This window comes from Rhamphochromis sp. 'chilingali', assembly GCF_963969265.1.
Source record: "Rhamphochromis sp. 'chilingali' genome assembly, chromosome: 2".
Lineage (NCBI taxonomy): Eukaryota > Metazoa > Chordata > Actinopteri > Cichliformes > Cichlidae > Rhamphochromis > Rhamphochromis sp. 'chilingali'.
The window spans coordinates 22,332,224-22,348,112 of NC_137930.1; the positions used below are offsets into that span (position 1 = coordinate 22,332,224).

General features: G+C 40.0%; 1 protein-coding gene across 1 annotated transcript in view; it reads right to left on the reverse strand.

Moving 5' to 3' along the window:
• Window positions 1-15,889, reverse strand: part of pappaa (pregnancy-associated plasma protein A, pappalysin 1a) — a 103,020-nt gene that overhangs the window by 46,121 nt on the left and 41,010 nt on the right. The window contains exons 9-10 of the mRNA XM_080874104.1: window positions 13,946-14,037; window positions 11,699-11,895 (exon numbers count right to left, since the gene is read on the reverse strand). Of these exons, the coding sequence (XP_080730230.1) occupies window positions 11,699-11,895; window positions 13,946-14,037 (289 nt within the window). The remainder of the gene's footprint in view (window positions 1-11,698; window positions 11,896-13,945; window positions 14,038-15,889) is intronic.

Below are 15,889 nucleotides of genomic sequence, written 5' to 3' on the forward strand. Positions count from 1 at the left end.
ATGATCAGTGACTGCCAGTTTTCAAATGTATATGCTATCTTATTATAAATGCTATAAGTGCTAAATCCAGTTGTCAGATGTTAAATTTATTACTGTATTAGCTAACATTTCTAATTAATATCTTGGACAGATCATTTGTGGTCGAAGTGAACTAAACCTTTCATATATAGGTATTAAAGGTTTAGTTATTGATATTAGTACATACATCTTAAACTATCTTTTAACACTTTTTTCACATTTGTAGTACAGTAATTCACAAGTTGAGTGGTATGACCACCAACTCAAAAAAATGGGGAATATATAAGCACTTATGAGTGTTTACATTAAAATGCATTCAAGGAAAGCAGCGACAAGACCCCTACAACAGAACAGCGTCAACAGATTTGACAGTGTGATGCTATGACTGATACTGAAGTCAGACACAGCATAACAGCAGGTGGAAGTGGCTTGCAGGCCAGCACCTGACTTTAAAACTCTATAAAACAAGGTAGTGTCTTAGGCTATGTCCACAAGTAAAAGTTTTTTTTTTTTTTTAAATGGGTTTCTGCTTTCATTTTGAAAATTATCTGCATGGGACCACAATAAACACGATGCCATGACTATGGCAAAGAATATAACCCTAACCATATGGAAATATTGGTCAGTCAGAAGCCTACAATGAAGACACACAGCCCACATAGCACACAGGTCTGGCCCAGATCTGGTGTTAAGCCAGCACTGCTGGCTGACTTCTGGCATGTTAAGTGGTATGTCATTCAGATATGGGCAAGGCCTGGCGTAGATGGCACTGTTTGTATGATGGCATGTCACATCTGGCCCAATTGTGGTTTGGTTTAGCTGACCAAGGCTCATAGAAAACAGGCCTGGCCCGGATCCGGTAATAAGCTGGCACTTCTGAATGACTGGTTTCATGGCAGGGTGTATGTCAACCAGATATGGGCCAGGCCTGGTGTAGATGGCACTGTTTATGTGATGGCATGCCACATCTGGCCCGATTGTGGTTTGGTTTATGTGGCCCAGGCTCATAGAAAACAGGTCTGGCCCGGATCCAGCATCAATCTGGCACCTCTGACTGACTGGTGTCATGGCGGGGTGTATGTCAACCAGATGTAGGCCAGGTCTGGCAATGATGGTACTATTTATGTTCCTATTTTCCTATTTCAGTTAGAAAGGCCAAATGTCATGATACTATACTGCTATGGTAGCCAACGTTTCAAATGCAGGTTTGACAGTTTTGTGAGTGTACACTTTATCTAAAACCTAGTGAGGGTTTACTTATATTTACCACCGGGTGGCCGTAACTCAGGAGGTAGAGCGGGTCATCTAATGATTGGACGGTTACTGGTTCGATCCGTGGGTTCCTCCAGGCTGTATGTAAAGATTGTGAATGTGTATGAAAGTAGTTAGTAAGCACTCAGTTTAGAGAAAGTGTGTGAATGGCATGTTGTATAGAGCACTATGAGTAATCTGGGAGAGTAGAAAAGCGCTATGTAAGAATCAGTCCATTCACTGTCTGAACAAAGTTTTGTCATGTTTCATTTGTGCTATCATATTCCGGCACATGTTGTTATTACATGGCTTGATTAAGGTACACAGTAGGGTGACATCTGGGGCCAGAGCTGAAACTGTTTTGGGCCAGCACAGGGCCAGCAGTGTGTCTGCAACTGGCCTTGTGCTGGCCCATGTGTGGGCCACATCTGGCAAACCAGATCTGGTCCACCAAAGGGTCGTCATTCTTTGCGGTATGTGGGCCATGTGTAAGCACATTGTGTGGGCCAGATCTGGGCCATACCAATTTTGTGGGAGACTGATGTAAAAAAAAAAACAAAAAAACTTTAACACATTAACATTGCTAGACAGCATCTTTGTTTTCCACATGTAAACTCAGAAATGGACTTTCGGCAAATCTTCCCCCTGGAAGGGGTTTACATGTGGATGTATACAAAAAGCTACTTTTATCAGAATATTCATATTGATGTGGACAAGGCTTCAAATTGTTTTGCATTTTTCTATATTTGGAAAAATTTCAGACTCGGATGACATTTTTGGTAAAAGGACTGGTACTTATATAGCACCATTTTACTCAATTCAGCACTTAAAGCATTTTCTACTTCCTCACCCATGCAATCACATATATTCATATAGTGCTTTTATCTATGTATAAGTGCTGTCTAAGATTCACAGAGTCACTCACACTTCAGTGGATGGATCCGGGTTAAGTTGGGGTTCGGTATCTTACCCAAGAATACTTCAGCATGTGGAGTGGAGGAGTCAGGGGTGTATTGACCCTCCAAATTGGTAGATGAGCCACTGCAGCCACAGCCTCACCAAGAGAACTTTTGAAAAAATATATTTAATTACTCACACCGCCTTGTTCTACACTAGTTTGTCTTAGCTTCCTTCCAAAAAGCCCATCCATCCATGTGTATATCCAATTTCTTCACCAGTTATCCGGTTTAGAGTTACTAGGTTACTGGAGCTTCTTCCATCTGTCATGAGGCAAAAGATGTGGTACACAGTGGCCTGATTGCCATTCTGTCACAGGGCCAACACAAACAGACTACCATTCACACTCACATCCATACCTACGACCATTTCAGAATCACCAGTTAACCTAAAATGCATGTTATTGTACTATGAGTATAAACTAGAGTACCCAAAGACATACAGAAATACAGGCAGACACAACATTATGAAGACTCCACAAAGAAGACCCCAGCTGGTCAGCGGATTCAAACCCAGGATCCGTTTCCTGATGCTAACCCCTGCAGCTACTGCACCATCATATCATTGTTTTTTTTATTTTATTTTAAGTCTGCACATTGGAAGCAGAAGTCAGCATCTGTGAGGCATTTGTGACAACAGAGAGAAAGAGAAACAGAGAGAAACTAGTATGCCTTTCCAAGCACCATCCCAGGGTTTACTGGAATGCTGGTGAGAGCCTGATGTGTGAGGTAATGTCCTGTCACCCATACCTACTGAAGCTCACCGTCCCATTGGTCCAAGGCTAATAATATGTAACTTCCATAGCCTACTGAGAGTGGGGCTGTAAAAGTTAGTAAGTGGTGCAATGATGCAGTGATTGGGTGGTAGGGAGCATAGACCACAAACTAATGTATATGGATTGTTGAGCATACAATGCCAGCAAGTTGAAAACAGATGGGCCTGAGGAGAATGTCCCTCAGTTATAGACCCCTCTGTATAATAAAACTGTGCTAAAACCCTGCATATTAACAGCTTGAAAATGTTATGCGGGGGTCATCAGTGCCATAAAAAAAATCACCATCTTCAATGAGGTTTCCACATGCTGGAACCACAATAATAACTGAAGCTGGAAAAGTAAAAGGGAGGGAAAAAATGCCACCCCAGAGGTTTCTTTTTAATGATACCGCACGCTTATGTCACTGGCACCCTGCCTGATGAGGACTGTGTGGTTTGTGGGGCATGTTGGTGAAAGACACCGTGCCAGATTGGCCTTCCTGAACTGGTGAAAGCAACAGCTCAGCTACTGTATGAACTTCTGTTTTTGTGGGTATTCTATGTGTGTGTGTGTGTGTGTGTGTGTGTGTGTGTGTGTGTGTGTGTGTGTGTGTGTGTGTGTGTGTGTGTGTGTGTGTTTTAGCTAGTGTAGCAGTAGGTGTAAGTTTGCCAGTGTATTTGTTTGCATGTATATGAAGAGGAAGGAATATGTAAACATGTATGTATGCGCTGCAGTAGCCTGTATACAGTATGCATGTATCCTCCACTTAAGTGCACAAACACATGCTGCATGCTTTTTTTGGGAGGACAGAATGGGCCAGTTATTGTTTCCTGGTTTTACTAGACAGAATTAAGTTCTTTTACAGTGCCTCCTTCTCCCTCTTGCTTCCCTCTAAAGCATTTACGCAAAGATGAATGTGGTAGGGGTTATTTAATCCAAACCTCATCCACATATGTTTGTTTTACATCTTTCTCAAGATGGGCGAACTTTGTATATAAGCAGCTTCTTGCAACATGAGATGTAAAATGTTATCCCTTCTGGTGCTTATGTATAATTAAGATTAGTGTTCTCAAGAGGTTCCTGGGAGTTGCATCAGAGATTACCTGGGCAGCAGCACTCTCTGAAGAAATCACCTGGTTTGCCTTTTTTTAAGCTGAAAGTCGAAATGCACCTACACAAACACAAAGTTATTTGCACACATGTACACGAAGACAGGGAAGCTGTACACATGAATGGAGGCACACTTGGGTACACACACACACACACACACACACACACACACACACACACACACACACACACACACACACACGCACAGACAAAGGTCAGTTGCTAGGGCCAATTCTCAGCTCCATTTCCCCTAGAGCAAGTAGAGCTGGCTCACCATATTCCACAGTGTGGTAGCGGGGGAACATTATGTTCTGCTCCACAAAGAGAGCAGTAGTACATTTAAGGCCCCTATGGACCTGCCCTATAATTCTGATATGGAGTCGGCACTATGTGTGCGTGTGTATGTGGTGTGTGTGTGTGTGTGTTTGCCGAGGTGTTTCTGTCTTGTCTCTGAATCATTTACATAAGCTTGAAGTTATGTCATTGTACAGGTATACTATATTTGATGTCTACAAATGTTGCATTAGGTTCACAATATGACAACACACACACACACACACACACACACACACACACACACACACACACACACACACACACACACACACACACACAACTATTCAACCTGGCTAAAAAGTTAATAGCAACAATAATGATAATAATGACATTTTTATGTTTTATTTTGCCATTAATGTTAACTTCATGCACTTTCTAGTGGTATTTTGATTGGATTGAACTATTCTTTTGAGGACATTTTAATGTGGGAATGGCCAGTAAGAGTGGTGTTGGACCATTTTCAGCTTTCAAAAGAATTGTTTTTATTCGTTTATGTATTTTCTTTTGAATGCAGTATGACTTTTGGCTGAGTTAATTTCCAGATTATTTTACCCCCATTTATAACCTTAAACCCCATCTGTCATTTGTCATTTGAGTTTCTGCCACCTTACATTATTTCATCTGTAATTTAGGCAATTATCTTCATATATCATTTCCTTCATTTTTAATGTAACCACTCTTTCATTCAAATCCAAAAAGCCTCTACAATAGTACATAACTAAACAGGGTAGTGCAAGAATTCAAAGACTTTATCACCGAAAACAAAACGTGTATCAGTCAGATAAATATCACATTTGCATTGTATAAGGAGGAGCACAGGCCACTAAACTGCTGTATTTTATTCAAACTGGTAGATTGTGTTAATGACTCTTTGCACCATTCATTTTCGTGTTGAAGAATTACTCCTAGTGGTTCCATGTTGGAGCGTCATTCATCTTTCTCTTTGGTTTTGCACTGGTGTATGAAGATGATTATGATACAGCAAAAGTATACAATATATCTGTATACACCTCCTAAACACAAAAACACACACACACACACACCGTCTCTCTCTTAGACCAGTGCACAGCATTTGAGAATCGTGCAGATATGCGATATCTTTCTCTTTCTGCTCAAGTGCCGTCTTGTGCTGTTGCTGCTTCCTTGCATCCATAAAGATACCAATCACTGTTGCCCGCCTTGCTCTCTCTCCCACAGAATCAACACAGTCTTTAGACATCAAACAGACCTGATACACAAAGCCAATACAGCAGTTGTTTACTAGATCTGAAGGAAATGATGTGCTATCTACTTCCCCTACCCCCAACAGCAACAAATACCCATAAACACACAGAGTTCATTACACTTTAGGATTGTCCTGAATAAGAGGCATGCACTACAGTTTGGGATTTGGGTTTATCAAGTTAACTTAACTAAAAAAAACAACTTAAGATTTAACCCTGGGTTTTCTGTATTACAGAGGCGGCTCGCTTCTTACCAGATTGGATAGCCATGGTAATTTATGCAGACCAACCCCGCTCCAGAGTTGCTTATGTTTGAGCTTAGAGACGTATTCTCAGGAGCGTAGGGTCACCAGATCCATCAGATCTCAGTGCAAGAATACAAAGAGGGTCTGAAGATTGTTGTTCTTTGTCGTTCCTGATGAGCATCAGTAAGACATGTTGTTTTTAGACAGCAAATAATTACCTGAAATGGAGCACCTTATTTATAATTATTTTTTTATAGAGAGTTTATAATTTTCTGTCTTTCATATTTATACTTTGAGTAACTTTAACAAATCAGTCTCTCCATTTGAGATTGATTAAGGATACTGATTCTAAAAGCCTTGATAAACAATCCTAGAACATTAATTTTATTATACAGCATAACTAGAATTCATTAGTAAAAATACAGGTATAACAGTGTATTTTATATTTATACTGTTATACTTGTGAACATAATTTGATTGCAGGCTCAGACTATTTCTGAACCCTGTTTATTTATTTAAGTTATTTACTTGCTCTTATTTACTCAGGTATTACACCACTGGTATAAGACCTGAATAACAACTGTAATCTGAGTGATTTGCCCATCTCTTTACAGTACAGTTGTGATATTGACAAGTCTGTCAGCTTGCATTGTCGTTATTTTTTCTGTCTTTCTTTCTTAGCTTCACACAGCCTGGGCTATACTTATATTTTGCCACTTTTCTGGTGTTACTGACAAAAACACTTAAACTGAATGCTTTTCATGTTAAACTGCAACATTGCGTTTTTCCTATTATGCACACTCACGGTGCTAATTTGTCCGCAGCAGCTGTCTTGCTTTTAGCTTTTATGTGTTTGATCTCTTGATACTTTTTTTCTCCTTTGTAAAACCAGCCACTCTGCTCACTTTAGACATTTCCATGTTTCTGATTGATTATATATTGCCTGTGCCATCCATTTCATTTGAACACACACTCAAGTTGACCACCTTTCACCACTCTTGTTATGTCCTCGGTATGCTGAATTAATTGACAAAGAATTGAAATGAATTTTCAAAGACTTATTTGACCATTAAAAAGGCATGACCTTGCATTACTTTATACAACAAAACCTTAATGAATGCAGCTAGCACAGGATTACTTGCACAGTGTTTTTGGAAAGAACAGTGGAGACGGATGACGCATAAGACAACTGGTGAAGTCACCCCATGTGTGTTTATACACCACTACTGTATTTAATCATTAGCGATTATTAAACTCTGTCTCTTGATTTGCCTTTTCTCCTGTCTCTCTCTGTTCTTATTACTTTCCCCTCACTGCCAAGTGTCCACAGGAGATGGCTCTCCATCCCTGCACCTGGTTCTGCTGAAAGTTTCTTCCTGTTAAAAGCGAGGTTTTCCTTCCCACTCTCACCAAGTGTTTGCTTATACAGGGTTGTGTTGTTGGTCAATGTTGGGGTTTCTCTTTAATATTATAGGGTCTTTACTTTACAATTTTCCAATACAAAGTGCCGTAATGCAACTGTTGTTGTGAATTGGTGCTATATAAATCAAATTGAATTCCACTGAATTGAGATGTTTAGATGTCTCATTGTGTCCCTGGACTCTGTAGTGCTTTTCTTTGCATACTCCTTTTTAACTTAACCTCTTTCTGGGCCTCAGTTTGCAACTTTTCTCACTTTCACACATAAACACACACACACACACAGACCAGTACACCAAGAGGCATGGTACATATTATGGGATAAATGCTAGTGGTTAACCAGACACTAACTCCAGCAGAGAAGTTATTTTGGCTTTGTGTCATGGTAATGGCATTGTCTCCGGAGTGTGGTTGACTGAGATCAAAATGTTATCCTAAATAGAAGGTCCGCAACAGGAAGGGAAGGCTGCTGTTGTATCTCTATTTGTGATCAGGTCGTGCATAAGAATCTTTCTACTTATTTGAGAGAAACCCAACTTCAGTGTGGTGTACAACGAAGTGTACAAAGATTGGATGAATGAAAAAGAGAGTAAGTGTTTAGTGGCCACTGTAGCTTATATTATTATTCACGGTCAATGAATGCTCTTCGTACTTGTTTCTTAAAAAGACATGTATACTTTAGTGACTTCAAAAAGCAAGAAAAATAAAAATAAATTAGAAAAAAAAACAATTTTAAGCTCTTACAACTAGACATGAGTAGCAACAAGCACATTTACAAACCCAGTTCCAAAAAAAGTTGGGACGCTGTATGAAATATAAATGCAATGATTTGCAAATCTCTTAAAACCATATTTTATTTACAATAGAAGACAGAAAACATAGCAAATGTTTAAACTGAGAAGTTTTACCACTTTATTAGAAAATGTTAGCTAAATTTGTTGGCAGCAACACATTTCAAAAAACTTAAGACAGGGTGTTGTTTACCACTATGTAGCACCCCCGCTCCTTTTAACAACACTCTGTAAACATCTGGGGACTGAGAAGACCAGCTGCTGGACTCAGAGAGGAATGTTGTCCTGTTGTTATCTGATATTGGATTCTAGTTGCTCAAAAGTCTTGGGTCATTTTTTGAGGTGGGGGCTTCTCCCATGATTCAATTCCAGCCAGAGACAGAAATCGTCTTTAGTACTACTTACTTTTTCAGTTTTTGTTCCCCTGTCCCAATTTATGTTTTTCAGACATTACAAGAGAGCCAGGTGATGTCACATTCAAACTGAGCAAATATTTTTCATGAAATTGTAAAATGACTCTGTTTAAATGCTAAATATGTCCTATTATGAATAAAATATGGGTTTACGAGATTAGCAAATCACTGTTTTTATTTGCATCTGTGTAAGCGAGGTAACTTTAGCCATTTCTACTAGTTGGAATAGTTTAAATCCTCTTAACTTTCACTGGAATTTATTTTTAAAGGGCATTAAAGTTTCCTTTCAGGCACAGTATTGAACCCAGATACACTGTGACTCACCTCCATATGTGTCAGTTTACAGTGTAATAGTAGATTCAGATAAAGCAAACAATGACTGGCCTAACATCTTCTCTTGTTTTTCTGTCTCTCAAGAGAAAGGAAAACAAATTGACACAGTTTCCAGCACTTCGAAAACCTTTTTGATCATGCCCTTAAAGTCCAGATTTGAAAATTGTTATGTGCACATTTGCAATTTGCAAACTTATGCTTAAAGCAAAGAAATTCTTTAGTAAAACTGACCCAGCCTTCATCTTGATGATTACAACTGGTGACTATAGTTGGCTCCGTGACCCAGTGATCAAACAGCAGTGTTCACTGGAATAGCCTATAAGCTTTTAATGAAAACAAGACATATCACACCAGGAACACTATCAGTAACATGCTATTATTGGTCCACACCGTCAGGGCTGCAGACATTAACATCCTGGTATGTCCAAAACTGAACATTTTGGCTGAAAGAACCTGCACTGTAGCACGTGTTATGGTCTACCATGTAACAGCAAAAAGAAGTTTTCTTGACCACACAAACACAATTGTGGCTCACCACTTGCCTTGCTCAGCAGATCTGACTCCCTGTAACATCACTCTGTTCTACAAAATGAAGGCTCATTGCCTTTCAGAAATAATTACAACGTAATGGGAGTGCTAGAACTACTACAGGAAGGAGTCAACCTTTAGTGTAATGGTAAAATTGAATTCATAGAACTGATTTGCAATTGTTTAACTTTTCACATTGATCACCATCATCTTAAAGCTACCTGGAACTTGGCAGAACTACCACAACTGTTTTTTGACTAAAAAGGCTTTCCAAGGCACTCAGGAAAGTTCGAAACTAGAAGATAAGGAATTAGATCCAGATGCCTGAAGAATGACTAATGCACTCTATGATAAATTGTTGTTTGCCATTAAGGACAATTACGAGCAAAAACAGCAATTAAAATACCAAATGGCTGGACACTGGCGAAAGTTCCTTCGAAATAGGTAAAATCTTCAAAGTCAGTGTTTTGCAACTGGTGACTGCGTTGCATTACGTGTTGTTCTAACATGGTCACATTTAAACTGTATGAACAAAGACAGACCTACTGCCTGGTCTTCATCTTCACAACCAGTCTTTACATGCTTCATCTGAGGCATGAGCCTCCAGTGCAGTCAGCAATGCCACACACACGTTCAATTGCACAGCTGTTTAGGAGAACAGCCTGGAGAGGATTTTAACTCAGTTATTGGAAGCCAAGATATGTTATCTTTCTTTTTTGTTCAACCCCTATTTGCAATCATATATTTTAACTGTTACTGCACTTATGCTTAAAGCCAGAAGAACACAGAATAATCAGTTTCATTTAAAGTTAAAATACAATTTGAGAAAATTTTGATGTGTTGAAAAGTTGAAAAATAAATCAATTTACATAAACACTGGTGATTTGAATATATATGATTTTCAGCTCATTGTATAAATAAGACTATGTGAGGGAGAGATGGACAGAGCAGAGACAGACAGCGACAAGATCGTTGTGTTTTGTTAACCTGTGTTTGCATATTTTCCACACATGCATAGGCGCTTGCATTTCAGTGGCCTTATAATGAGGTGATGTCATCACATATAACCCTTGGGGAACAGTTTGTTCTTCACAGTAGAAGTGTTTTTTGAATGAACAATGTGTCCTTCACAGTAGAAATCCTTCCTCTATGGTTATATGGACATGTTCCACTGGTGTCTCGTTTCCCTCAGAAAGTAAAACAGCTGCAATGTTGTTGGTTGGAACAAACTCGTTTTTTTTGTTTTGTTTTGTTTTTTAATACTCAAACAGAGGTTGTGCAATACAAATATCAAATGCATTAACTGTCAGTTAAGTGATGGTTAATCTCCTATCCCTGTTTGAGCAAGGCACCTTAACACAGCTGTTCAGGAAAAACTAGTTCATTGGCTTTGTAAAAATGCATCATCAGCAGTAGGAACAAGCTCTACCAACAACACACACTTCCAGCATTATACACCTCAGAAGAGACAGCACAGTTTGTGTAGAGGTGTAAAGTCTTTCAGGACAAAGCAAAGTGTAAAGTATATTTATCACTATAGCATTTAACAATAAAGTGATGTCACCAGTGCAACTTACCTACTAGCTGAATGTTTTTTGTGAGAAAATGACAGAATAATTACCTCAAAAAATAAAATATGGCTTAAAAAAAGAGAGAACATACATCAACAACATGTCTTATCTTTCATCATCCATATTAGGGGAAGGGGATTAAGTAGGATTGAGGCTAATGCATTTGTGTGTGTCCGAAGCTTTGTGTGTGTGTGCTTGTATCACTTATGTTGTGAGGACACATGTCTGTATGCACACACTGTAAGGACCGACCTCCGTTTAGGGGGGACAAGCCCCCATAAAGTAAATCATTCTATTTAGGTAGTCAGCCCCTTTCCTGCCTCTAAAGAAACACATCAAGGCAGCAAGCAGCCTTAAGTAAAGCTTTGTATGCTTCTTCTATAAGCATTACTCCAGTGAGAGCAGAAAACCTGTACATGCAATTTGGGAGACATCTAATTAAAAGTCCCGATATTACCAATTAGCTGCCAAAAAAAGCTATTTCGCTTTTTTTTTTTTTTTTTTTTTTTTAAGTGTTGCAGAGTCTTCTGCACTGTGTGAATTTAACAGTGTGAATAAGGAAGCAACAGTCATAAGAATCATAGATTCAAAGACCTCTTTTTTATGATTGATTGCATGATACAATATTTATAATCTTAATATATTTAAAATATATGTTAACCTCTGGTGTGACAAATTAAGTTAAGCAATTTTGTTAAATGACGGTAACTTTAACTGGTATTGGTAGGAGAAGACAGGTCTGGCCTTACCTTAGTCACAGCGGGATATCCAGCAGCAACTTCACCAGAACAATAGGGCTTTTCTTCATGGGAAACTTCAATAGAGGAAGCCCACTGGTCCAGGAAACCACTGGGGGTATAGAGGCCACAGTCTCTCACACCTGTCTCTCGCTCAAAATCCTCGCATACCCCATCACCGTCATAGTAGTAGCACATGCTTGGCTCCTCTGCATTTGAAAACACAACACACTTCAAATAAGTTATCTGTACGATAAAAATAACTTCTTAAACAGAAGGACTGAGTGCATCAAAGATATCAGCGTGGTTCATCTTAAACATATCTCTCACCGCCACCCATCTCTCTTGTTGAGCATGTCCTCATTTGGAATGAGTAGAGAAAGGAGATCAGATAAAGGCAAGAGATGAATGTAAGGGATAAAAGGAGTAAGAATCAAATTATAAGGCGTATATAGATGTATAAGGGCAGAAGGGGCAAAAAATATTAAGAAAGAATAAAAGAGAAAGAGAGCAAAACAGACAAGCACAGAAAGCGGAGGGGGTGGAGTGGGGTAAGGTCAATGGGTAGAGTAAGATACAGCAGTATTTTTTCCAGACATCCCACCCGGAGTTTGGGGCTGGAACTGAAAGCTTATGGAGTGGAGGAGAGGGGAACTGAGCAGGGAGGTTTGCCTGGGCCTCACTGGTCTCAAGTCTCAGCTAAAGCAGCATCAGCCGGTGGGGTTCCAGTTGGGGGGAAAGGCGGCACTCTGTGCCAAGTTGGCCAGGGCCTTCTCCTCGAAATTCCACCCATCTACAGCACAGCCAAAAGCTCAAGTCAGTTCTGTGCTCTGGCAATGGTAAAACGAGGGGCTACTGAGGGGGCATATAGAATAAGTCTCCTGCCACTCACTCAGCAGCAACAGAGGCGAGGAAGAAGGGGAGCAGTAAGACTGAGACAAGAGGAAGTTCAAACAGTGATTGTGAATGGTAGAGGAATAATAGGTAGAATGTGAGCTAAAGAGACAAGGAATAGAATGAAAAAAAGGTCAGAAGGGGTGTGCTTTAGTATTAGAGTTTGATAGAAATTAAACTTAGTTAGATTAAATTAAAAAAAGATTGTGACTGGGTGCCTTTGAGATTTTTTTTAAATTATTATTCTGATTGTGGGCACAAACAGACAAAGAAAAGAGTGAAATCTGACTTAAAATCCAACTGGATTGTAACAGCAGGTGGGTTTGTATGCAAAGAACTTGTGATTATCATCAGTTCCAGATTTAAACCAGCTGAATCATGATAGCCTATTAAAGCTCCTCCAGATTGTAACATCCTAGACCTGTTGTATACTTACTGTTAATTGTCCATCCAACTCGTTGACAAGCAGGCACTTGCTTGCACATACAGACAGATGGACAGAAGGTCCCTTCATTATAGTCTCAGATTTCTGTGTAAAACCTCAGCAGTGTTGAACACACACAAACATACACACACTTGCAAGCATCCCAGAGCACTGCAGTTGGTGGAAAAACAGCACAGCCAGTTCAGTCATCCAGCAATCTGACAGGGATTAAGTGGCCACGTCACAGAGGGTTACACATGTGTATCCATGTACTGTACATACACAGAATCACAAGAGTGGAAGAAATATGATTATCAGCTACTGGGACCCAGGACAAAAAGTCATTCATCTATTTATAAAATTTTAAAAAACAAATTATAAAAGGAGATGTCTCTCTTTCAACTATGTTAAAAAAAAGACCCAACATTTCTCTATTTAAAAGTTATGATTTCTAGTTTTTTTTTCTTTATACAAGAGGTTGGAGTGATTATGATATCTCCTGGTGTTTTATTTGTTTGGAATAGGCATTGAGTACTTGAAGTACACCCAGACGATGTGTCAAATCCTTTCATTCACAAAGTGAGTCTTGTTTAAATGTCTGCAGTCTCTTTTTATTGTGAAATAATGAGGCATGGGAATCCAAACAGATAATAATAATGTGAATTTTTTTTTAAAGCGTTAATACTTTACTAGAAATCCTACCTTTATAAAATTGTGTGTGTTTATGTCCCGTTTGCCAATTAAAACAAGTTTATTTGTGATCACTAATGAAACAGTTTATTGTTTTTTTTTGTTTTTTTTGTTTTTTTAACTTTTCTTGCACAAGGAATTATTTCAAGACTATTAAATGGTTATGCATACGCTGCTACATCATCCTATCATACTGAAATCAGAGCTATGGACAGAGCATCAGATAGCAGCAGAGCATTTTCAAGACTTACCAACACAATTGAAGAATGGCTCTTTCTTGCACTGACTAGAACAGCCATCCCCATTCATAAAGTTCATATCGTCACATTCCTCTCCTTTGGAACTAAAAGAGCAGGAGACAAGTGCTTAGAATACATATATATATATATATATATATACATATATATATATATATATATATATATATATATATATATATATATATATATATATATATATATATATATATATACACAGGGCTGCACGTAAGTGGTTCACCAGTGCGCACTTGCTGTCAAAATAAAAGACGCACACCAGATAAGAAGTTGGAAGGCGCGTTTGAGTACATAAGATGTTCTGGAGGAGGACAGACATTTGTTCAGAAGATGTCGAAGAAGCAAGCTCCATAAGCAATTACTTTGGTGTTCCTCCACTTTAAAAGAAGGTCGTATTCCCAGAAATTCCGAGAAATTCTGAGAAGTACTGAACAAATGTCTGTCCTCCTCCAGAACATCACTGGTGGACCACTTATATGCAGCCCTGTGTATGTATGTATGTGTACATATATATATATATATATATATATATATATATATATATATATATATATATATATATATATATATACATACATACATACATGAGCGAGACAGATAAATATGAAGGCATGCTGGCTCGGACGTCGCCCGGATCAACAAGGTCCGCGTCAGGTGTTGAGGAACCAGGGCACCCTGACGAAAAGTGGGCTAGTGGAACAAGAAGGCATCGGTGGGCAAGAGACGAAAACAGGGCGTTGTTGGAATGCTACTACGCAAGTAACCCCGGCGGAAGGGGCTACATGAATAGGATGAGGGACCTATGGATTCTTCGATACCCAACATCCACAATGACGGCGAAACAACTAGTAGCTCAGTGTTCCAACATTCGAAAGAAGGGACTGCTCTCACAGCTAGAGATTGACGAGGTACAACACAAATGCTACGGCAAGGAGGAGTCAGGACGCCAGGTCAGGGGGGCGATATCATCACCCCCACCCGAGATTGGGTACATAGCCCCAAGTGGGATAGGAGAAGGATCGTTGAGTGCGAGAGGAACTGACCTGAAAAATAGGATCATGGCCAAGCTTGAAACCTGGATCCCCCGTAGCCGGTTACCAAGATTACGTGAAGTACCCTCAGAAGGTCTGCTAGATGATGTTAATGCAGCACTACGGGCAATACCTACAACCACGATTACCGACACTAACAAGCTGATCTACAATACGGCAGCAGTGATCAGTGAGATGCTTGGCTACAAGTTGAACAGCGACAAGGGGCAGTACCCTCCATGGAGAAGGAGGCTAGAGGGCAAGATCAAAGTAGCACGGAGGGAGGTTAGCCAACTAACGGAGTTGCAGAAAGGTGCGACAAATAAGGTGCCTAAGAAATACAGCAAGCTGTCCATACCTGAGGCCTTGGAAACTGCCAAGCAAAGACTCACAGCCTTGGCCAGCCGCTTGAGGAGGTACACCAGAGAGATAGAAGGCAGGAGAATAAACCAGCTGTTCTCCACAGAACCAGCAAAGGTGTACTCTCAGTGGCAAGGGAACAATAAGAGAACAGCACCACCAAGGCTGGAGACGGAGCAATACTGGAAGAGCATATGGGAGAAGGATGCAACCCATAACGGCAATGCTCAGTGGCTAGAGGATCTAAGGGCTGACCACAGCGACCTCCCTGAACAGGGTCCAGTAACCATCACAGTGGCAGATATCCAAGAAAGGGTCTCCAGTATGAAGAGTTGGACAGCACCAGGGCCCGACATGGTTCACGCCTACTGGCTGAAGAAGCTGACTGCACTCCACGAGCGTCTGGCAGCACAAATGAACCAGCTGCTAGTTAACGAGAGACACCCGGAATGGCTAACTGAAGGCCGGACGGTCCTGATCCCCAAGGACCCCAAGAAGGGACCGGTCCCCTCCAACTACCGACCAATAA